Source organism: Neofelis nebulosa, chromosome 9 (assembly GCF_028018385.1).
Source record: "Neofelis nebulosa isolate mNeoNeb1 chromosome 9, mNeoNeb1.pri, whole genome shotgun sequence".
In the NCBI taxonomy this organism is placed as follows: domain Eukaryota; kingdom Metazoa; phylum Chordata; class Mammalia; order Carnivora; family Felidae; genus Neofelis; species Neofelis nebulosa.
In genome coordinates, this window is record NC_080790.1 from 120,629,821 (window position 1) to 120,654,365 (window position 24,545).

The following is a 24,545-nucleotide window of genomic DNA, read 5'->3' on the forward strand; positions in this document are numbered from 1 at the left end:
ATATATATATGTATTTAACTTATTTATTTTGAGGTGGAGAGAGGGGCAGAGAGAGACGGAGAGACAAATCCAAAGCAGACTCCATGCTATCAGTGCAGAGCCTGATGTGGGGCTCGAACCCATGAACTGTGAGATCATGCCCTAAGCCGAAGTCAGACCTTAACCGACTAAACCACCCAGGTGCCCCAGTTTCTGTCATTTTTAGACCAGTTTTCATTTTATAGTTGGGCTTTCATTGTTGGAGAAGAGACTAGGCCAGCATCGTGCTCTCGGGAGAAAGTTTCTTATTGCATATAGAGGGGAAGTAGGGAGCAGAGCCCTGGCTTTGGAGTTAAATGCCTGGGTTTGTGGCCCTGCTGAGAATGAGGTTATTTACCCTCTCCACTTGGCCTCTTCTTTTCTTTTTTTTTTTTTTAATTTTTTTTTTTCAACGTTTTTAATTTATTTTTGGGACAGAGAGAGACATAGCATGAACGGGGGAGGGGCAGAGAGAGAGGGAGACACAGAATCGGAAACAGGCTCCAGGCTCCGAGCCATCAGCCCAGAGCCTGACGCGGGGCTCGAACTCATGGACCGCGAGATCGTGACCTGGCTGAAGTCGGACGCTTAACCGACTGCGCCACCCAGGCGCCCCTCCACTTGGCCTCTTCTTAACATGTAAAATGGGGAAAAACTAATTTTCCAGGGTTACTCTGAGGATGAAGTGAGATAAATGTAGGTGATGGCACTTCGGGAACTGTAAAAGAGTCTGAGTGTTTAAGTCAAAATAAATGTTGAATTTATTGAGACCTATAGTGGTAATTTCTCTTGAAGTTTCTACAAACATTTATGAAGATAGAAGTATTTATTTTACACGTTACCAAACACTCCTTATATTTGGAATTTTTTTTTTTTATTTTATGTAAACAGAGTGTACAGAAAAGTATTGAGAGAAAAGTGTTTTACCTGAAAGTTAAGAAACGATCACATTGGAGCCTGTCCTGTTCTGTGCTGGCATCTGCTGGTGAAGCGTGATATAGCAAAAACTTTGCAATTGCGGCAAGATCCTAGTGTCCTGCTACCCTTTCTCACATTAAGAAAGAGGCTATTCTGATTTCTCTTCCCCTTCACAAGATGTGGAAGGGACCTGGTCCTTTCAGGAGGTTACAGTAAGCCAGTATGTGCGTGGTTACTTAATGTGTACGCATCAGCAGAAGTGGAGTGTCCAGGGGAGGGTTCTCAAACTCTAGCCCATGTTAGACTTAACCTAGAGAGCTTGTGAAATAAAATGCATACCCCCAGCCCTACCCCAAAGCGAATGAGTCCCGGGAATTGGCATGTTTAACATTTCCCCCAGCTAATTCTACCAGGACCGCAGTTTGACAAATGCATGACGAGCCACATAAGGGTGTGACTTCAGAGTACATACTCTTCCCGTTGAACCTTGTTTCCTTGTGACACCCTTGCCAGAAGTTAGATGCCACGTGTCTGGGTGTGGACTAGGAATTCCTGCACTGAGTCAGAGGCTGAATCGAGGGAACTTCATAGTCCCTTCATCTCTAAAGTTTTCTGTTCCCCGGCTGCCCTGTCTCTTCCTCGTTCATCTGCATTGTCACCCTCCCCCCGAACCCCCCCGCGAAGTGTTCCCTGTCCTTTCTCCCATGTTGCCCCAAAATCCGTGCTCTTTTCCATTCCTTGCTTATAGGTTAGATGCTAAAAACTGCAAACGCATCAATCTGGGAGGAAGCCAAGCAGCTGGCTACCTCCAGCGTCTCCTGCAGCTGAAATACCCTGGGCATCTGGCAGCCATCACTCTCAGCCGCATGGAGGAGATCCTGCACGAGCACAGCTACGTTGCTGAAGATTATGTGGCAGGTAATGGAGACGGCCTCTGTTTGTGGCATTTATTTATTTATAATTTTGTCAAAGAGTTTTTAAAAACTGTTGATTATTTTTGAGAGTGTGTGAGCAAGCCTGAGTTGGGGAGGGGCAAAGAGAGAGGGGGAGAGAATCCCAAGCAGGCTCCGTGCTGTTGGTGCAGAGGCAGGTGCAGGGCTCGGACCTCGTGAACTGTGAGATCATGACCTGGTGAAATCAAGAGTCAGATGCTTAACCCACTGAGCCACCCAGGCGTCCCTGCTTGAGGCTTTTAGATATTGTCTGTGTTCAGGGTGTCCCTTAAATCGTTTCCAGGATGACTCTCTTGCTCACTTTTTACTCTCATTAGCATCCCCTTTTCCTTTTGGTATTTACTTAAACTATTCAATAAACTGGTAACTTACATCTGTAGGGTTTTTTTTGTTTTTTTTTTCAAAATGGTTTTGGCTATTTTAGTTCCTTTGCCTTCCCGTATCAACATTAGGATTATGGGGGTGCCTGGGTGGCTCAGTCAGTTGAGTGTCTGACTCTTGATCCCAGAGTCATTAGTTTCAAGCCCCAAGTTGGGCTCCTGTGGAGCCTACTTAAAAAAAAAAAAAAAAAAAGTTAGGATTAGCTTCTTCATGTCTACAAAAGTGTTCTTTTGGGATTTTGATTGAAAGTATATGAAATCTATAGATCAGGTGGGATATGAAACAGCAGCATTTTTAACATAAACCCAAACATAATATTAAGTCGAGATGTAACATTAAATGTAGACTGGGGAGAAGTGACATTTTGTACGATGCTGGATCTTCTACTCCGTGAACATAGTAGGTCTTTCCATTGACCTCGGCCTTCATTGATTTCTTTCATCAGCATTTTGTAGTTTTTGACATACAGATCCTATACATGTTCGGTTAGATCTGTGTCTAACTTTTTGCTTTTTTATTTCACTTTCCGGCGGCTCATCGTTCGTGTTTAGAAGTGCAATTAATTTTTATGTGTTGACCTTGTTAAATTTATTTATTTTTAGTCTTTTGTAGATTCCTTGGGACTTTCCACATAGACATGTCACCTGTGAATAGGAACAGTTTTGTCTCTTCCTTTGCAATCTGTTTGCCTTTCTTTCTCTTTTTCTTATTTTACTGGCTGGACTTCCAGTACAGTGTTGAATAGGAGTGGTGATAGTGGGCATCCTTTTCTTGTTCCCAGTTCCTATTTTTGGCATGGTGGGGGGACATAGTCTTTCACTATTAAGTATATGATGTTGGCTTGAAGTGTTTTACAGATGTCCTTTATCAAGCTGAGGAAATTGCCTTCTGTTCCTAGTTTTAGTGAGCATTTTTATCATGAGTGAATTTTGAGTGTGTTTTTTTTCTGCACCAGTTGATATGATCCTATGGTGTTTCTGCTTTGGACTATTCATATGGGAGATTATAATGATTGCTTTTTGGATACTGAACTAGCATTGATTTGGGGGCGGTAGATGCCACTTGTTCATGTATATTTGTCTTCTTATATGTTTCTGGATTTGATTTGGTAATATTTTGTGGGGTTTTATGTCTATATTCATGAGGGATGTTGATCTGTAGTTTTCTTTTTTCTTGCTTTTTTTTTTTTTAATGTTTATTTTTGAGAGACAGAGTGCGAGTCGGGGAGGGGGAGAGGGAGAGGGAGACACAGATTCAGAAGCAGGCTCCAGGCTCTGAGCTGTCATGTCAGCACAGAGCCCGATGCGGGGCTTGAACTCACAAACTGTGAGATCATGACCTGAGCTGAAGTTGGATGCTTAACTGACTGAGCCACCCAGGTGCCCCTAAAAAAAATTTTTTTTAATGTTTATTCTTGAGAGAGAGAGAGATAGAGCTCAGGTGGGGGAGGGGCAGAGAGCGAGGGAGACACAGAATCCCAAACAGGCTCCAGGCTCTGAGCTGTCAGCACAGAGCCCGATGAGGGGCTCGAACTCAGGAACCATGAGATCATGACATGAGCTGAAGTCAGATGTTTAACAGACTGAGCCACACAGGTGCCCCCAAGATCATTCTTCTTGTAATATAAGCATTTAATGCTGCAAAATTTCCCTTTCAGCATTGCTTTGTCTACATTCTACAGATCTTGTTATATTTTCATTTTTACTGAGTTCAGGTATTTTCTTTCTTTTTTTTAATTTGAGAGAGAAAGGACAACTAGGGGAGAGGGGCAGAAGGAGAGAGAGAGAGAGAGAGACAGAATCTTCAGGCTCCACGCTCAGTATTCGGCCCAGTGCACGGCTCGATCCCATGATGCTGGGATCTTGACCTGAGCCACAGTGAAGAGTCACATGCTCAACCGACTGAGCCACCCAAGCACCCCGAGTTCAGATATTTTCTTATTCCCCTCAAGACTTCTTTTTATGAACCACAGATTATTTGGAAATGTATTGTTTTATTGGGAGTACATCAAAATAAAAAGCTTCTGCACAGAGAAGAAAACAATCAAAACTAAAAAGCCACCCACTGAATGGGAGAAGATATTTGCAAATGACATATCTGAAAAAGGGTTAGTATCCAAATTATATAAAGAACTGATACAAGGCAACACCCAAAGCACAAATAATCCAATTTAAAAATGGGCAGAATTTTCTTAAGTATTCAATGAAGATGAATTTTTTTTTAAGTTTATTTATTTTGAGAGAAAGAGAGTGCAAGTTGGGAGAGAGGCAGAGAGAGAGAGAGAGAGAGAGAGAGAGAGAGAGAGAGGGAGGGAGGGAGGGAGAGGGAGAGAGAATCCCAAGCAGGCTCCACACTGTCAGCATGGAGCCCAACGCAGGGCTCAATCCCACAAACATAAGATCATAACCTGAGCTGAGATCAAGAGTCGGACGCTGAACCAACAGAGCCACCCACGCGCCACGGAAGTTGAATGTGTTCTATAATGTTAATTTGAATGAATATAACTTAAAATAATTGTTTCTCAGGGTTCCTGGGTGGCTCATTTGGTTAAACATCTGACTCTTGATCTTGGCTCAGGTCATGATCTCCTGGTCGTGGGATCCAGTCACATGTGGAGTGGCTCAGCATGGAGCCTACTTAAGATTCTCTCTCTCCTTCTCCCTCTGCCCCTTCCCCCATTCACATGACTCTCTAAAATAAAAAAAAAAAAAAAATAGTTGCTTTTCATGTTTAAGTCTATTTTACAAAGTGAGTAATGTCTTACGTTATCCACACAGGATTCTTTAGAAGCGATTTCAGTTCATTTCTGTTAAAATGAAAAGATTTATATAATTTTTGTTTGATTTTATATATTTGAATGAGAAGGGTGATTTGTGTAAGGTTTTTAAAATGAAGAAGAGGGCAGAAGACATGAGCAGACCTTTCTCCACAAGAAGACATCCAGAGGGCCAACAGACGCGTGAAAAGATGCTCAACATCACTCATCCTCGGGGAAATGCAAATCAAAACCACAGAGAGACATCACCTCGTACCTGTCAGAATGGCCAAAATCAACAACACAAGAACAAGTGTTGGTGAGGATGTGGAGAGAAAGGAAGCCTCTTACACTGTTGGTGGGAATGCAAACTGGTGCAGCCACTGTGGAAAACAGTATGGAGGTTCCTCAGAAAGCTAAAAATAGAACTACCCTACGATCCAGCAGTTACACTACTAGGTATTTACCCAAAAAATAGAAAAACACTAATTCAAAGGGATACATACACCCCTGTGTTTATAGCAGCATTATTTAACAATAGCCAAATTATGGAAGCAGCCCAAATGTCCACTGATAGATGAATGGATAAAGAAGATGTGGCATACATAGAAACTTTTAGCCATAAAAGTGAATGAAATCTTGTCATTTGCAACGACATGGATGGAGCTAGAGAGTAGAATGCTGAGTGAAATAAGTCAATCAGGGAAAGACAAATATTGTGTGATTTTACTCATATGTGGAAATTAAGAAAGCAAATGAGCAAAGGGAAAAAAGAGAGGAGGGCAAACTGAGACACAGACTCTTAACTCTAGAGAACAAATTGATTGTTTCCAGAGGGGAGGGGGTGGGGGATGGGTGAAACAGGTGATGGTATGAAGGCGTGCACTTGGGCTGAGCACCGGGTGATGTATGGATGTGCTGAATCACTATATCGGACGCCTGAAACCAGTGTGACACTGTATATTAACTCTAGTAGAATTAGAATAAAAACAATCTTTAGGTTTTAGGGGTTAAGTCCAATTTGATATTTTAAAAAATAGTTGATGTGGAAAGCGGAAAGTAAAAAAAAAACAAAAAAACAAATGTGTTGTTATGTATCCAAGTATTTGGAGATATTCCTGTTATATTTTTGCGATTTATTTCTGGCTTAGTTTCATTATGGTCAAATATCAGGTGAGCTCGTGAAGGTTTGTTTCATGGCCCAGGCACGGTCTCTTTGGGGAATGTCCCATTCATGCTTGGAAAGAACATGGACTCTGCTGTTGGGCGGAGTATTCTGTGACGTCGCTTGGGCACGCTAGTTCGTGGTGCTGCTCAGCTCTTCGGTGTCCCTGTTCCTTTTCCATCCACTAGCTCTGTTGAGTTGAGTTTCGAAGTCTCAAGGGATGATTTGTAGATTTTTTTATTTCTCCTTTCATTTCTGTCAGTTTATGCTTTCAAGTATCTAAAGCACTTTGGTTAGGTACATATTTAGGTTTCTTACGTCATCTTGACAAATTTACCTTTTATCATTATACAGTATCTTTTTTTATGCCTTGCAATTTTCTTGGCTTTGAAGTCTACTTGGACATTAATATAGCCACTCCAACTTTCTTTTGATGCGTGCTTGCATGGAATGGTCTTCCCATCGTTTAGTCTACTTATAGCATTATACCCAAAGTGAGTTCAGTAGCTGTCTTTTTAAAATCTGTTATGTCAGTCTCTATCTTTTAATTAGTATGTTAAGACCTTTTTTTTTTTTTTTTAATTTTTTGAGAGAGCCTGTGTGCTCACCCACACTTGGGGGAGGGACTTAGAAGGGGGGAGGGAATCCCAAGCAGGCTCCACACTGAGTGTGGACACAGAACTTGATCTCATGACCTGAGATGGGGGCCCGAGCCCAAGTCAAGAGTCAGACACTTTTACTGACTAAGCCACCCAGGCACCCCAAGATCATTTAAAATTAATTCTATGTTGAATTTAGTTGTACCATTTTATTACTTGTTTTCTGGTGTTCCTTCTCTTTGTTGTTCCTGTTTCTTTCTCCTGCCCTCTTTTGGGTTAGAGTATTTAAAACTTTTTTTGGTACTGGCATTTTAATTTATCCGTTGTGTTTTTACCGTATCGTTCTATGTAGTTTTTTAATGGTTGCCCTGGGATTACAGTAGATAGACTTTTCATGGTGTTCTTAGAATCTGTGTTTTGCGACTTCAGGTGGAATGTGGAAATGTTAGCACCCTGGAGGCCCCTTTAGCCTTCCTCTTTTATGTTGGGTTGTCCTATGTATCACATCTATACACAAGGGAAACCTAGCGGACCTGTGATGGATTTTACTTGGAATTGTCAAACATACTTTAAAGAACTCAGGAGGAGGTTAGCCTATCATGTTGAACCAGATTTTTGTCCTTTCTATTGCTCTTCCTTCATTCCCAATGTTCTGAATTTCCTTCTGGTGTCATTTCTGTCTGGCGAACTGTATTCGACAGTTCTTTTTTTTTTTTTTAATGTGTATTTATTTTTGAGACAGACACAGAGTGTGAGTGCGGGACGGGGAGTGTCAGAGAGAGAGGGAGACACAGGATCCCAAGCAGGCTCCAGGCTCTGAGCTGTCAGCACAGAGCCCAACATGGGGTTCGAACTCACCAACTGCAAGATCATGACCTGAGCCAAAGTCAGCCACTTAACCGACTGAGCCACCCAGGCTCCCCCTTTACTCGACAGTTCTTTGAGAAGGATCGGTGGGCCTTATGTTCAGGTGTTACAGCTGCATTTTGTTGACCGGGTGGATTCAGAAATTGGGTGGCTTGTGCCTTCTCCATCTTCCCCGGATCCGGAACCCTGGTATCGCCTTTCTGATTTCTCTGCTAATACTGTTTCCATTTCATAACTTCAAAATGATTTCTCCGAAGAACTGCAGAAATGGCGGTGCCCTGATTATTACGAAAACAACGTCCACAAGATGCAGCTCCCGTTTTCCAGCAAGCTCCTGGGCAGCACTCTGAGCTCCGAGGAGAAGCAGGAACGGCGGCAGCAGCAGCTGCGGCGCCTGCAGGAGCTCAATGCCCGCCGGCGGGAGGAGAAGCTACAGCTGGACCAGGAGCGGCTGGACAGACTGCTCTGCGTGCAGGTGCTGGCGGGTTCCCCGAGGGGCTCCGGTGTAGGCTCAGCATGGGGGGCCTGTACCCGGTACACAGCAGCAGGTGTCTCTGGACTTGGCCTCACTCATTTACTTTGGCCTTATAATCTCCTTTGTTTCATAACTTCTTTTTAAAGTTTATTTATTTTTTGGAGAGAGAGAGCGCGCGTGAATGGGCAGGCGAGTTGGGGAGGGACAGAGAGAAAGGGAGACTGAGAATCCCAAGCGGGCTCCACGCTGTCAGCACGGGGCCCAATGCGGGGCTTGAACTCATGAACCCGCAACATCATGACCTGAAACCAGGAGTCGGATGCTTAACTGACTGGGCCAACCAGGCATCCTGTTTTACAACTTTTTGATTGAAACGTAGCACACATACGACAAAGTGCACAAGTCTTAAGCATGTGTATATAGCTCGATGGATTTTCACAACGTGGAACGCACCGTGTGTCTGCCATCCAGAGCACCTCCAGCATGCCCCCTCTTAGCCAGTTACCTTCCCACCCCACTCAAAAGGTAACATTTCTGATCTGTGTCACCATGGATTAGTTTTTCCGAATCAGGTGGTGCTGAGGCCCTGACGCGATGCAGCCTAGAGACAGCTGGGGAGGAGGGTGGGGTGTGGAGCTCCGGTGGGAGGTGAGATTTTGCGGAGGCGCAGGCTCCGAGTGTTCTGGGAGCCCCCTCCTGCTGTAGTTTCTCTCTGTTCGGCTTCTAAGCTGCTTCTCTCTCCTTCCTGTTTGTGAGCGCACTGACGTCTTTGAAGTGAATTGTGACCGCTCTGGTTTCAGGAACTTCTAGAGGATGGCCAGATGGATCAGTTTCACAAGGCTCTGATAGAGCTGAACATGGACTCCCCAGAAGAGCTGCAGTCCTACATACAGAAGCTCAGCTCGGCCGTGGAGCAGGCTAAGCAGAAAATCCTTCAAGCAGAAGTCACCCTCGAGGTGGATGTGGTGGACAGCAAGCCAGAGGTACCAAGGGCCTTGGGAGGAGGGTCCCGTAGGGTCATTTAGAGAGGACAGCCCTTCCTGGGGACGGGAGGAGTGTCTTGAGGAGGCTGGCATAAAGAGGTGTGACCAGACTTAGGAAAGCGATGTGGGGAGTGCCGTCTGTGGGGACATGCTTGCCGACTGAAGTTCTGACCTGAGGGATTTCACCCTGTGGACCTCTGGCCCCCTGGGCAGGAGAACTCTGCATGTAGGGTAGGAAGAGCCTTCGCGGACTGGTCGTGTGGGGCCCTCTTGAACCTGAACCTTCTCCTCCGATGGTTATTTGCAGTCCCTTCCACTTTTTTCTGATGTTTACTTAAATATATTGTGGTTGATACTTTACTTACTTCCTTTCTGTCTTGACGCCCCCTACTGTCGGAGATCGTGCTTCGTAATAGTTGATGGATTTTTTACAGCAACTGGTAGACGTGCTCAATAAGGTATCTGTGGGTTGATTTAAGATCAGCCTTTTATTACTAAAACGGAATAAGCCATTTGATCTCTGTCTTACCCTTTCTGTGTCCCTGCCAGTGGACTCTTAGTGTTGAGGTGGCCTCAGGTCAGGTGGCAAGGCTGAGATGGGGCCCTGGGTGCTGCACAGTAGCACCGAAATCAGTAGCTGGTTGCCTGTCTTTAGAACTGGAGGAGAGTAGGGGCGCCTGGGTGGCTCAGTTGGTTAAGCGTCCAACTTTGGCTCAGGTCATGATCTCGCGGTTTCTGAGTTCGAGCCCCACGTCGGGCTCTGTGCTGCCAGCTCACAGCCTGGAGCCTGCTTCAGATTCTATGTTTCCCTCTCTCTCTGCCCCTCTCCCACTCACACTCTGTCTGTCTCTCCTTCAAAAATAAATAAACGTTAAAAAAAATTTTTTTTAAGAAAAAAAAAAAAACTGGAGGAGAGTGTTAATAAGTGTGTGCATTGTTCCTGAATCTGTCAGCTCTAGAGTTCTAAAACAAAGGACTTGTTCATTGCCTTGTGGCACTTCTGGACCAGGATTAACCAGGCTAGCCTGGTGGGTTTTGTTTTAGTTTTAATATTTATTTATTTTTGAGAGAGAAAGAGAAAGGGAGAGAGAACAAGCAGGGGAGGGGCAGAGAGAGAGGGAGACATAGAATCCAAAGCAGGCTCCAGGCTCCGAGGGTTAGCACAGAGGCCAACATGGGGCCTGAACTCATGAACTGTGAGATCATGACCTGAGCCGAAGTCAGGCTTAACTGACTGAGCCACTTGGGTGCCCTGGTGGTTTTTGTTTTTAAATCAACTTTCTTTAAATTCTAAAACCTATACTTGTAGAAATGGAAAAATCCAGTTTGGTGCAGGGTGGTGTGGTTACTTGCCAGTGACTTGGGAGCTGTCTTTGGCTCAGTGGGGAGCCTGTTCTTGAGATTCCAGCTCTCAGCTGGAGGCTCACTCACATACTTGCTGCGCTCAGCCTCCAGCTCCAGCTCTCCCACAGCTGAGACTCCCGGAGGCCGGCAGCTGGCCAGGGCATGTGTATCAGATAGAGGAGACCCCACGTCAACCTTCCTAGACATGGTTCCCTGGATGGCTGAGGTCCTACTCTGCCATGGCGTCCCAGGTCAGCCTCACAGCACCCAATGGGGCCTTCCTAGTTCCCCTCTCTGAGAGTTTTCCGGTCGTGCTTCAGATCTCAGCTATTTACTGGGATCCAGACCCGTGTTGCCTTTGTTGTTTATTCACCCGTATTCAGTTTTTGTCATGCCTGACAGGACATCAGCATCTTTATACCACAGATGTGTTGCTGAGCCACTGGCAGGTGGGCAAGGGATTTCAAATATAAAATGAAAAGCCTGGGTGGTTCAGTCCGTTAAGCGTCTGACTTCAGCTCAGGTCATGATCTCACGGTTTGTGAGTTTGTGAGTTTGAGCCCCATGTTGGGCTCTGTGCTAACAGCTGGGAGCCTGGAGCCTGCTTTGGATTCTGTGTCTCCCTTTCTGTCCGCCCCTCCCCTGCTCGTGCTGTCTGTCTGTCAAAAATAAAAAACACACATTAAAAAAAAAAAAAATTATAAGATGAAAAGCCCAAATGACTGTAAAATGTGATTCCTGAGCAGTTGGAGACCTAGTTTTTCCTTCTGTTTGTTGATTTTTCTGCATTTGTTACATGCTGTGATTCAGCCCCTCTTCATGCATTTAGCAGGTATTAATTAAGTCCCTAATTTGTTCTGTGCTCTGGGGATATGTATTCTCGCTCTCTCTGGGCTTGGGGAGATTTTGAGATGTTGGACTTTAGTTTCTCTGTATACAACAAATGTGATGAGTTGATCTGTACCCAAAGCTATGAGGGTCAGTCAGCATTTGTTGAAGGTGATTGTTAGTGATTAGGGTCGATTACGTAACTTTCGTGGGATATATGTCCCATGTGACCGCATCACTGGCTGGCTGGTTCTCAAAAAGTATTTGTAGTGTTTTCCAACCATGTAATTCTTTTAGAATGGAGAGAATGGATTTATGTGGAATCAGAGCTCATATTGAAATGCCATCCAAGCAGTAATGCCGTATTGGATTAATTCAGCAAAATTTTTAACTTACAGTGTTTTCTAAAATCCATTTGTCCCCACAGACCAGTCCATTCCAGCCCTTGCTGTTCTGCAGATATTCTGATGAGGGTGTTGTAAAGGAGTAGGCTTTGTCAGCATTCCTAATGAAGTATTGGAAGTAGAGGATGTTGGCTTTCCGTCAGGAGGGGGAGCACAGTTCTAGAGCACATCGCTTGTTGGAGAGCACAATGAGCTTAATATAGAAGGTTCTCTTGCCTGATTAGCCAAGATGAGAGCTGGCCCCTGCTTGTTCTTATGCCACGCAATCAAGACTGTTCCAGGGAACATGCTGCATCTTCTGTGATGTGCTTTGGCAAACTGTCGTTCAGTTCAGTTCCAAAAGAATGCCTATTTGTGTTCCTGAACGCCACACAATACGTGTGGAGACCCTGGCAAACCCTAGAGGGAGAGAAGCCAGCCACAGTAGAGAAATCTGTTCTCTGTTGGAGGCCCGTCGTCCGCTCTGAAATTACTAGCTTTGTTTCTCCGTGAATCGTATGAATTTGGATAAGTAAAATATCTTCGTATCGTTTTATTTTTTTAATTATTTATCTTTGAGAGAGCACAAGCGAGGGAGGGGCAGACGGAGGATCTGAAGCGGGCTCTGTGCTCCCGGCTGACAGCAGCGAACCTGATGTGGGGCTCAAACCCACAGAACGTGAGATCATGGCCTGAGCTGAAGTCGGATGCTCGACCAGCTGAGCCACCCAGGTGCCCCTCTTTTTATCATTTTTAGCGAAGCTTAGAAGTTATCTTTAAGGTAGCATGCTTTTGAATGTAGCTAGGTGAAGGTGGATGATGATATTTTTGCTGTAGCTGAAGAAGCCTTTTGAAACTCGAACATTTTATAATCCTCTGTTCCAGGAAAATTTGAGGGTATCTCCCAGGGGCTGACCGCTCAGTGGTAGGCATGGTATGCCAGGGACTCTGTGTCCCTGGCAGATGCACGGTTCTTGCATTCTTTCATACCTAAAAAAATAGGGCTATCGAATCACACTTAGTTGACTGTAATAAAGCTTATCTGGTGTGCTGGCAGATGGTGTGGGAATTTAGGTGAAGTTTTTTTTGTTTTGTTTTGTTTTTTAAATATTTATTTATTTATTTTGAGAGAGAGAGGGAGAGAGAGAGAGAGAGAATCCCAGGCAGGCAGCGTGCTGTCAGCACAGAGTCCAGTGTGGAGCTTGATCTCATGAATGGTGAGATCATGACCTGAGCTGAAATCAAGAGTCTGACACTTAACCAACTGAGCCACCCAGGTGCCCCTGATGAAGTTTTAAGAAAGTCTAGGGATATTTGAGCTGAGGCCTGGAAGATGATATGATTTCAGTAGGTAGCAGATGAGGAGGGAAGGACATTATAGACGGAGACAGTTCGATGCCAGGAAGCACGCGTGCAAGGGAGCCCGGTAGGTTTGGTGTGCGGTGTGGGTGATGAAGCAGGGAAGTGGGGGGAGGGGGGCAGCCTACAGAGGTCCTTATCAGTCAGCCTGGGTATTATCCTTCCGACAGAGCCTTCGGAGGATGTCCGGCAAGGAACTAATACAAGGAGACTTGATGTTAGGAAGATAACTGCTGGCAGTTAGGATGATGGGTTTGGAGAGAGGGGAGGCTGGAGGCGGGAAGCAGGGTAGAAATGTGTGTGGTAATCTGGGAGAAAGCTCATGGGGGGTGGGAGAGTAGCCATGGGTATGGCGGGTGCAGGAGACACTTCACAGGTAGCGTCCGGGTACCTGGGGGGCTCAGTCGGTTAAGTGTCCGATTCTTTTTTTTTTTTTTTTTTTTTTTAAATTTTTTTTTTTATTAATGTTTTTTATTTATTTTTGGGACAGACAGAGACAGAGCATGAACGGGGGAGGGGCAGAGAGAGAGGGAGACACAGAATCGGAAACAGGCTCCAGGCTCTGAGCCATCAGCCCAGAGCCTGACGCGGGGCTCGAACTCACGGACCGCGAGATCGTGACCTGGCTGAAGTCGGACGCTTAACCGACTGCGCCACCCAGGCGCCCCTAAGTGTCCGATTCTTGATTTCGGCTCAGGTCATGATCTCATGGGTTCATGAGATCGAGCCCCACGTCAGGCTCTGTGCTGCCAGCATGGAGCCTGCTTGAGATTCTCTCTCCCTCTTTTTCTGCCCCTCCCCGCTCACGCATGCACGTGCGTGCTCTCTCTTTCTCTCTCAAAATAAACATAAAAAGGTAGTATCCAGGGATCTTGGTGCCATGTAGGGGCAGTGGTGACAGGAGTGGCAGTTGGTGATAATAGAACGTGTGACGTGTGCCAGACCATGAGCACCTCTGCAGGTGTGGTCTTGATGAGTCTTTGCGGTTGGGTAAGTACTATCGTATTTCCACCTGACAGATGAGGCAGCTGGGGCGCAGGGGTGAAGGAGTCTGCCCGAGGCTGCACAGCCGGAGGTAGTGCCGCCCATCTTCAGACCCAAGCAGTCCGGTTGCAGGTTCACTCTGGCCACACAGAGGCCATCCTGAAAGGCGGTGGGTGGAGGCAGCCTTGGGGTTGAGCACCTTGTCTTTAAAGTCTCAGTGGGACTTCAGGTGGAACTTGCCAGGATCCAGCCACGGAAGGACCTGGAATCGCATGGGGAGTGAGAGAAGAAGGATGCCCGGGTCCACTGCTTAGGGGCCCTGGGGTGGAGGAAAAGCTGGGGGAAGACACTGAGGAAGAGCAGTTAGAAGAGAGCAGCGGGGGGGATGGGAGACATGTAAGGCGGTGGGTGGTAGGCTCCACCTGGGAGGGCGCAGGAGCGTGAAAGGGCCGGGGAAGAGGTGAAGGGGTGGGATGGAGGTAGGTGGGCAGTGGGCTTTCTGAAGTGCAGGAGGCCATCTGCCGAGGACCGCGAGTAGTGGCCAGAGGGGCCGAGGAGAAGTGCTGGGAGAGGCTGAAGACCCTGCCCCGGGGGATGCACAGGGAAGCTCAAGAGGACGACAGGCCCGCCCGTGGCGGCCTGCGGCTTTCTCACTCCTGCCCACCGGGAGCGCATTTCCCTCACCTGCCGTCGTGTGGAAAACCACTCCACACTTAGCAGCGTGAAATGATGACCATTGTGTTGTGCTTCCAAGTTTGACGGGTCAGGGGTCCAGAGAGAGAGTGTAGCAGGGATCTCTGCTCCGTGACGCCCACCTGGGGCCTCCGCTGCGAAGGCTTGGGTAGCTGGGGACTGGGACCCCAGAGGGTTTTTCACGTCACTGGCACCTGGGCTAGGGATGTGCTGTGTCAGCGGGAGGGTGGACCTGAGCACCTACACGTGGCCTGAACGTGTGCCTTGGGCTTTTCAGCATGGCAGCTGGCTTCCAGGAGGGAGCTCCCCAAGGGAGAGCAGCCAGAGCGCGAATGTTTCAAGAGGTCAAGGGGAAGGAGTCTGTGTGGCCTTTTATGACATCACATTGGAATGCACGTGACACCACTTCCACCATTACTGCGTTGGTTGGAGCCTCACGGGTCCCTAATAAGATTCAAGGGGAGGAAATAGAACCCACCTCTTCATGGGGAGTGTCGAAGTCCCATTAAGGAAGAGCATGTGGGATGGAAAATACTGTGAGCGTCTTCGAGAAGTACAGTCTACCCCGGAGCAGAAGTGCAAAGAGCACCGGGTGGTGACCTTTAGGCTTCTAGAGTGGCCGCTGGAGCAGCAGAGCGGATAGAGTAGGGGTGGGGGTGGCAGTTGTGATCGGGCTCCAGGTGGGTGGAGGGAGATGTGCGTGCACAGGGGAGCTCGTCACTGGGAGGTCAGAGAGGTCAGAGGAGTGGAGGTTGGGATGGAGAAGAGGACGACGGAGGTGTGGGGAGTAGAGCGGGAGGTAGGTGAGAGCTCCCTGGAGCTCATTCACTCGTCATTTGGGGGCCGGGGTCCATAGGTTTTGCCTGTAGTTATTTTAAATCCACAGGTGCCATCTGTGTGTCTCCAGCCTGGTATAACAGTTATTTAAGGGGCCAAAGTGAGTGTCTGGCTAAAAGAGAAGGACGAACTAACTGTTCTCTTCTCGGCCCACCACTGCCCTAGGGTCGTGCCCTGCTTACAGAGGAGGACGAGGCCTCAGACTGCGCCGCTGTGACCTTAAGTAAATCTTCGCCATTCAGAGCGGGATCCATGTGATCTCAAAGCCTCATCTCTTTTCTGCAACAGGCCACTGCTCCTGGTGGCTCATCATCCACAAGCCACCCAGTGAGAGGGAATTTTCATGATCTGTATCTGACCCTCTCTTGGGACCCCTGAGCTTAGTGCCGAGCCGGAACAGGCACAGGTGCTCCCGGGGTTGGGGCTCCTTTCTGGAAGATGAGAGTCTTGCAGATTCGAGACCGCAGACCTGCGGGGGGAGCGTTCCTTCACACACGCTCTGCGGCCCCCACTGGGGCGGAGAAGCCTGTCTGTCATTCACTCTGCTGGCCTTGCTGCTGCATGTAAAATCCTGGGTTCTCATTCATTCACCGTGACCTCAGGTAGATGTTTTCCGTACTCCGCGAGCCCGGCTGTCCTGTCACACTCAGATTCATGATGTATGGAATTTCAGCTGGAGGCAGAGCGAGGACTTTGGAGTGAGCCATCTGTCTTAGGCCAAGTTTCCCCCACTTCCTAGTGTCACGTGATCCTGGGCAAGTCATTTCACCTGCTGAGCCCGTTTCCCCACCCGGGAAGGGTAGTAGTCCTCTCTTCAGGGGGATCGTGCAAGGAGCAGGTTCCCTGCTCCCGGATTGGATGCAGTATTCGGATGGCTCTTGCCTCCTTCACTGAGGGTGAGGTGCTTAGATTCTTGCCTCCCAGCCCACCCTCTTTCCTCCTTAAATCACCTATTTCCAAACCAGTCCCTCTCTTCCTGTTCTCTAATCTCAAGGGAAGAAGTGTCCTCGTCCTTTCCAAGGTTTACCCTCCCCTTAAATATGGTAGAATCATCTATATTGAATAGAACTTAGGATTCATTGTACCTCGTTCTAGAAGCTATATATGCACGTGACTGTTCTGGTATGTGTTTGCTGGATGAGTGTTGAAGAGCATTGTTTAAGAGTGAATTTGGATGCTAGTGTACCTTTGAGTATATGTGGCCGTGTTCTAAAGAAGTATGTGTAAGTGTTGTGAGTTATGTTGCTAGTTTACATACGTTGGGGTATGTCCAAGGGTAAGGACAGGCTCACAGGACACTTACTCAACGCAGGGACCTCCCCTCAGGCATGCCAGGCGGGCAGTATTGAGTCAGCTTGCACCCTCCCAAGACACCTTGTGAGACAGTCCTTTCTATAGCAGCTGTCACTGTTAGAACCCTTTTTCAAGGAAGGCGACACAGCATTTTTTCCTGTAACTTCTCCCCCTTGAGTCCAGAGGTAAAACTCCTCTGCCTTTCACGTGGCAGAACCACAGATGGCTAGAGATGTCATCTAGAACCGCACTACCGCTGCCCAGGTTCCTTGTCCGGGTCCAAGTTACGGTGGGCCCTGAACCTTCTATTGGGAGCGGTGCCAGCGTGCGTAGGCTCCACCCAGGTTCCCTGTGGCTGAAGAGGAAAGCCTGTTGTGTGGGGCGCCACAGTTCCGAAGCTGTCACCTCGGGGGCTCTTAGTCACGTCTCCAGCCCAGTGGACTGGCTGTTAAGGGACTGGCTGTTAAGCCCATTAGTGTTGGCAGTTGTATTTATTAAGCAGATAAGAGATTTATTTAATTTTGCTGGTGTCTGGGCCACTTTGTGGGACGCCAGCTCTTGCACCCTGGCCCCCCGAATTGTGCGTGTGGTGTGTGCCTGCCCTCCCCTGGGTCCCGTTTGGGCAGCCCCACCGCAGGGCTTCAGAGAGAAGGTGGGGTCGGGGGGCTGTTGAGGTTTGTGTGAGGTAGGGGACAGGAGCAAAGCCTGTTCCTGGCTTTTTAGGGTTTTAATCCTTGTGTTCACTTGTCTTCCTCTTTTTTTTTTTTTTTTAACAGTCTAGAAAATTTTCATCGTTTTTATATCAACTTTTAGGACATGGAGCGAAACACCAATTCTTGTCCGTGACGGTGAACTGGTAGAGTGAAGGCCTGAAGTTACAGGTGCTGTTTCGTCCTGTTTGTTCTGTCCTTAGACCCCTGACCTGGAGCAGCTCGAGCCGACTCTGGAAGACGTGGAAAGCATCAATGATTTTGAACCCTTGTTTTCAGAGGAAACCCCTGAGGTGGAGAAGCCAGTCGCCACTGTCCAGGTTGGGCTCCGATAACCTGCACCATGTTTCTGCTTTGAAACTGTTGACATAAATGACCAGTCTGGTCAGTCTGCTTGTTTAGGAATGTTTAAAAAAAAAAATTCCTGTTGTATTTTCTAGGAAGGCGGGAGGTGGGGGTACTAATGCTTACAACTTCTGCAGTCAAAACTTTTCCTGCTGGTTAATGGGGTTCCCGCACTAAGATCTGTGAACCTGTGGGAAACAGTCTGCTTGGCAGAAACATTTAGGCAAGTAATTGAGAAGTTTAGACTTAAAGATTAGCTTTAGTGGTTTCATTTATTTTATTTTAGTTTTAAAGTCTATTTATTTTGAGAGAGAGAGAGAGTGAGCATGAGTAGGGGAGGGGCAGAGAGAGGGGCGGAGAGAGAGAGAGAGAGAGAGAGAGAGAGAGAGAGAGAGAGAGAGAGAGAGAGAGAGAATGAATCCCCAGCAGGCCCCGCGCTCTTAGCACAGAGCCTGACACAGGGCTCGAGCTCACGAACCTCGAGATCATGACCTGAGCCGAAACCAAGGGTCAGATGCTTAACCACTTAAAGACTGAGTCATCCAGGTGCCCTATGGCTTCATATACATTTAAGCCAGTGTCATTGTGCTTAATCCTCATTTGGGCCTACGTTTCTGTCATTGCAATGGCAGCCAGACAGACTGACCCGAGTCTGAGGCTCACCTGGGAGGAAACTTCCCGCTGCTGCTCTTCTTGAGGTCTCTTTTCTTGCAACGCAGGGACCATTTCTTTTTTTTTTTTTTTAATTTTTTTTTTATTTTTTTTACATTTATTTATTTTTGAGACAGAGAGAGACAGAGCATGAATGGGGGAGGGTCAGAGAGAGAGGGAGACACAGAATCTGAAACAGGCTCCAGGCTCTGAGTTGTCAGCACAGAGCCTGACGCGGGGCTCGAACTCACGGAGTGTGAGATCATGACCTGAGCCAAAGTCGGACACCCAACCGACTGAGCCACCCAGGCGCCAATGCAGGGACCATTCCATGATGCAAAGTTGTAGGTATTTGTGATTCAGAAGTGGAAGAAAGGTAGAAAATGGAATTAGTGTATCAGGAGAGCTGGGGAGAGGTTGTTCTGGCACGAACAAAGGACAGAAGCTATGTTGGAATAAGAAGTGCGGTTTGAGGGAACTGGCAACTGGAATGTTTGTCACTGTGGCCTAAAAATATCTTCTAAACCTTGGGTTTTTAAAGCCCGTGTTTAACTTGGCAGCCTATCATCAGCTGTTTGTTGGGACAGAAAGAATTCGGGCTCCAGAAATTATCTTCCAGCCGTCTCTCATCGGGGAAGAGCAGGCGGGGGTCGCAGAGACCCTTCAGTACATCCTGGACAGGTGAGGCTGGTCCTTCTTTGCCTTAGATTTACCAGAACCGTTTCCTTGGATTTTGCACTGAATGATAGATGAGATGGGTCGGGCATTTGAAAATGTGCCTCATGTCCTCCTTTTCATTGACTTGCTGTGCTCAGATGGTATTCTTTCTCTCTCCTCAGCCCCGGCACAGAGGAAGGACTCTGTAATTCTTTTCTGAACATGTAAATGCTCAGTTGATTTGAGGAGCTTTAAGAAATTCTTTTATGTTTCAGCAACAGTAACATATGCGCGTTGGTTTTCGTATAAACTTTGACGTTATTGAAGATGAGCGATTTTTAAGTGCCCTAAATATGTGCAGAGCCTATAAAAGTTTTTTCCTCCTTGCAGACATTGTATTTAAGAGTTTGCAGTTCTGTAAAATGCTCCTCCCCATCCCATTTCTACAGGTGTTTTCCTGCAGTGTGAGTTTTCATAGTTCAAGCTGGACAAGCCGAGAGCATGATTTGTAGTACTCTGGCCGCCTTGGTTGAAACAGGGTGAAAACTGTCACCTGGCAAGGAAGGAAACTATTGCAGCCACTTTGTTGGAATGGCTTTAAGCTTTGTCGTAATGAGAAAGTGCTCGAACATGTATAAGATGAAGCTATTATATTTTTTATTTTTTTTTTAAATAAGCACATAGGTAGAAAGATGGGCTTTTTGGGGTGATGGAACTGTTCTGTATCTTGTGATAGTTACTAGGATGTATAGATTTATCAGACCTCATCAAAACGTTTGTAAATCAGTCCTCCGTAAAGTCACTTTTTAAAAAACGTGTCAAGACACAAAACTTCTAATCCTGCTAAGGAAATGAATTCTATAAAGTTGTAAGTGAAAAATGCCAGGTGTTTTTTTGTTTTTTTAAACACTTTCTGTGCAGATGTTTTCTTTTTTGTGCCAAGGGTTTATATTTCTACGTCTGCATTCTCCCCTGAGCTTCAAGTTGGTAGGAGTGTACCGGAAGGAACTGTCTCTCTCCTAGGTACTCCAAGGACGTTCAGGACATGCTGGTTCAGAACGTTTTCCTCACCGGTGGGAACATGATGTACCCTGGGATGAAAGGTAGAATCGAGAAGGAGCTGTTGGAGATGAGGCCCTTTCAGTCTTCTTTTAAGGTACTGGTTGTTTATGTAACTGGCTGTTTCGTAAATAGCATTAGTGTTTTCTGATAGCAGAAGTAATAAACAGTAGTTTAGAGGAGGAAAATTACTTTCTAATTCCATCATCCACAAATATCCACTGTTAACATTTTTGTGGCTTTCCTTCTGGTCTTTGATATACGTTGAATTGTTAAAGCAGAATGGGAATCATGTTTTTAATATTTCTCTCTCTTTTTTTTTTTAACTGAAAAAAGACATACGATCTAATAAAATTCAGAGAATACAGTCAGTACCCACTAAGAATAGTCATTCTCTTCACCCATCCCTTATTCTACAGGCAAAGCTTCTCTTTCACAGATTCTCTATGCTTGAGGGTAACCTGTCTTGTAACCTACATTTCTTTAACCCACCATGAGCGTTTCCTGATGTCATTCTTCCAAAGTACTATTTTTTAAAATTTTTATTCTATGGTGTGGATGTCTCATAACGTATCTAGTGAATCTCTGATCATTGAGAAACATGGTCTGAGCCCCCATCGAGGACCAGGCACCTTGCAGATGCCGACAGGTCCTAGACACGGCCCTTAGCTGCAAGGAACTTGCTACCAGAGGGACAGCAGCTGACTAAATAGGCCATGATAGCCCAGAACATGATGGACGTTCAGGCATGGGCACCAGTCAGTCTTAGAGGTCAGGAAAGGCTCCATGGAAATGAGTTCTTCCTAGGATGAGGAGGTGTTTTCCATATAGACACTGGAGAGGGGTGGGATGGAGGGAACATTGCAGACCGGGATCAGCATGAGCAAAGGCTCAGGGGCCCGAGGCCGGCTGAGGGCGTAAGCTGCAGCTGAGCGTGGCTGGAGCATTGGGCTGCTAAAGAGGAGTGGAGAGGGGTGTGGTGGAGAGCCATGCAGAGCCCACGCGTCCTGCTGAGAGGCTGGCCTTGGTCCCCTGTGCTGCATGATGTATTACACAGTCACGGCGTGGGTTTTGGGCTTTGGTCCCTACTCCATCATCTCCATTACTGAATTTTGCCACGCCTTTGTTTTCTCCCTGGTACAAAGAGGTAATCCTACCTCCGGTTTGCAGGATTCAGTGTGCTGGTGCAGGTCAAGTGCTCAGCATAGGGCCTGCACAAAACGAACACTCAGACCTTAACTGTTGTAGGGGGCAGCGGGGTAGGGGAGGGCTCCCTGGGATCATTCCAGGTTCTGTGATTGGCTAGGGCTCACAGGAACCCACATGTAATCATACTCCTGGCTATGACTGGAAAGGAAACAAAGCAAAATCAGTAAGGAGAAAAGGTGCACGGGGGGAAGTGCAGGGGAACGAACGCAGGTGCAAGCTCCCAGAGTCCTCACCCGGTGAAGTCACACAGGGCACACTGGATTCTCCCCAGCAACGAGCTGTGACAACTCACGTGGAATGTCACCAACCAGTGAAGTTCGAGAGAGACTCAGTGTCCAAGGTTTTCACCGGGGGCTGATCGTGTAGGCACTCCCGCCGGGCACGTACCCAAATTCCAGACTCACAGAGGGAAGCAGGTGTTCAGCATAAAGCACATTCAGACATCGGGAGCACTGAGCTGCTTTCACGAGTCTCCTGAAATCCAGGTCCCCGGGTGCCAGCCAGGGGCGGCCTCGTAAGCAGTCAGGCCTGTGGGTCCACTTTCCTGCATAGCTGTTGTTACTGTTAGGCCACATGGGACCGAGAAGGAGTCTAAGCATGGGAATTGTTTCCTTCGGTTTGAATTTAGGAAGATACTTTTGACTGTTGTGGAAAATAGGAGAATCAGGAGACATATCAGAAGCAGGGGAACAGTTAGGCAGCAGCTCCTGGGCTTTACGGTGGAGTCCTCACTCCTCACCACAGTCTGCAGTGTCTCCTGTGATCTGACCTTGAATCACTCTCCCTGCCACCCTCTACTTTGTTCCCCAGTAAGCCATGTTTTCTTGCCTCAGGGCGTTTGCACTTGCTCAGTCCCTTTGCCTGGAACACTCTTTCCATCTCGGTCCAGTGTCCCACGGCTGGCTTACATGTCACTTCCTCCAGAAGCCTTCCCTGTCCTTAACTGTACTCCTTACTAGGCCCGCCTGCATTAGGGAAGAACAGACTGTCCTGTGAACTGTCGTGTGCCAGGCCTAGGCTCGGTGTCATTGGTAGCTGTGCCGGAAACATGCAGCAGGCATCAGGAGAGAGCAGGGGGACGTTGATGTGGCAGAGGTGAGGGGGGTGAGCTGAGTAACAGGCCAGATTTGGGGACAGAAGGGTGGGACCCAAGACAACCCCCAGGTTCTGAGTTGGGTAGCTGATGGGATACAGATGACCTCCGCTGGACTGGGGAATGGGAGAGGGAGAGCAGGCCAGAGGGTGGATAAGGAGTTCCACTCCTGCGGCGGGTAGAGTGGAGTTTCCGGGGGAATGTCCAGGAAGCAGTGACTCCTAGCCAGCTGCCGAGTGCTCGAGAGAGCGGCGGGAGGGTGGACGCAGAGCCCCTAGCGTAACCGTGTCTTTAGAGGGCACTGTTGGGAGGCTGGGTGATGTCCATGGTTAGGCCTTACATGACACCAGCATTTAAGGGCCTCGGAAGGGTGGGGGTGCCCAGACCGTGGGGGTAATGGCGCAGAGGGTAGGTGTGGGTGTGCGCCAGTGGCCGTGACTTGTGATGACAGAACTGAGCACACGTCGTATTACTGGATCTTTAAGCTCTATGTCTTGATCTTCGTGAAAGCCTTTCCTGTGAATTACTCTGTGAACATTCGTTGTAGGAATGCTGCCAGGGCTCCCTTCCAGCTGTCCGTCAGCTGGTTCGGTCTCCTGTGGCACAACCCCATCTTCCGTCTCTTCCTCCTGTCCTGTTCCTTTGCAGCTGCTGATGTAACAAGTGTGCGTCATGTCAGAACTACCCCTGATCTTCAAAATTTAGGTTATGTATTCAGCAGTGGCTCAAACATGAACCATTTAAGACCCTAAATGTGTACTTTTGCATACTTTAAGTTTGTTTTGGTTCTTTCTCCTCCCTCCTCGTCCCTCTTCGTCCCTCCCCATCCCTCCTCCTCCCTCCTCCTCCCTCTTCCCCCCTCTTCCCCCCTCTTCCCTTCTCTTCCCTTCTCTTCCTTCCTCTTCCCTTCTTTCTCTCTCCTTCCTCCCTCTTTCCTCCCTCCTCCTTTCTTCTTTTGAGAGAGAAAGAGTGTGTAAAAGGAGGGGAGGGGTAGAGTGAGGGAATCTTAATTAGGCTCCGTGTCCATCGCCAGGCCCGACCTCACGACCCTGAGATTATGACCTGAGCTGAAATCAAGAGTCGGATGCTTAACTGACAGAGCCATCCGGGCGCCCCAGTTTTTTCTTATTTAACAGCAAAACATTTTAAATCCAACTGTAGTAGTGTTTTAAAAGTTACATGAACTTTTAAACGTGTATGATTTTAACTAAAAAAAGAGAATGTCGATGGCTTATTTTGTGACCTGTATTTTTTTTTTTAACTTCTTAAATTACCGTTTTGCTGTGTCAGTAGCTACACGTTCGAAGCCTCTTTTGTGTGGCTGTGTCGTATTCCATTGTTATATGCGTGTATCTGACTGCTTTTTCACTGGTAATAACAAAAGCCACCGGTTGTCACTACTCAGCCGGTGCCAGGAGTGTCCCCCTGCTAGCGCTCGTCTCTCAGTGAGTTTCTGGCCAGAGCGCAGGGTCCTTGTTACCCGCGTTTATTCGCGGTCTCTTATCGCAAGTCCCTCCCACGGCAGCCCCGTCCGTCAGCCTCATGACTGGTGTTTATGTGCTTCATCCGCCTCCACCTGTGCCCGCCGATCGCACGCCGTGTCGCCTGCCTGTTACTTCAGAAAGTTCTGAACCCACCATCCCAACCCCGGGCTCCCGGGTTGGGGGATGGAGGGGGGAAGGAGGCGGGAAGTCAGGTAGAGACTCCGGGAAGCTGGAAGCCCGATTCGAGCTACAGAGGCTGTTCCCCACTCTGGTCGGGTCAGCCTCGTTGAGGGGCTGCCACGGGGCCGCTGACCTCAGCCTCGCTGTGACACTAGGCCGCGGAAAGAGCACTGGCCGCGTCCTGGAGAACGCGCCAGGTGCTGCTCTTCGGTCTCTGCTCCTGAGGCTTGTCTGCCGCCGAGGCTAGAGCCGCCTCGCATCAGCCTCCGCTGCCCTCCGCTTGTGGACAGCTCGGGGACCAGGGGCGGGGCAGCTGGGCCCG

General features: G+C 47.8%; 1 protein-coding gene across 1 annotated transcript in view; it reads left to right on the top strand.

The window, feature by feature from the left end:
• ACTR5 (actin related protein 5) overlaps positions 1-24,545 on the top strand; it is a 29,093-nt gene that overhangs the window by 2,564 nt on the left and 1,984 nt on the right. Inside the window, exons 3-8 of the mRNA XM_058685590.1 lie at positions 1,685-1,854; positions 7,914-8,131; positions 8,932-9,114; positions 17,749-17,865; positions 19,083-19,222; positions 20,222-20,354. Of these exons, the coding sequence (XP_058541573.1) occupies positions 1,685-1,854; positions 7,914-8,131; positions 8,932-9,114; positions 17,749-17,865; positions 19,083-19,222; positions 20,222-20,354 (961 nt within the window). The remainder of the gene's footprint in view (positions 1-1,684; positions 1,855-7,913; positions 8,132-8,931; positions 9,115-17,748; positions 17,866-19,082; positions 19,223-20,221; positions 20,355-24,545) is intronic.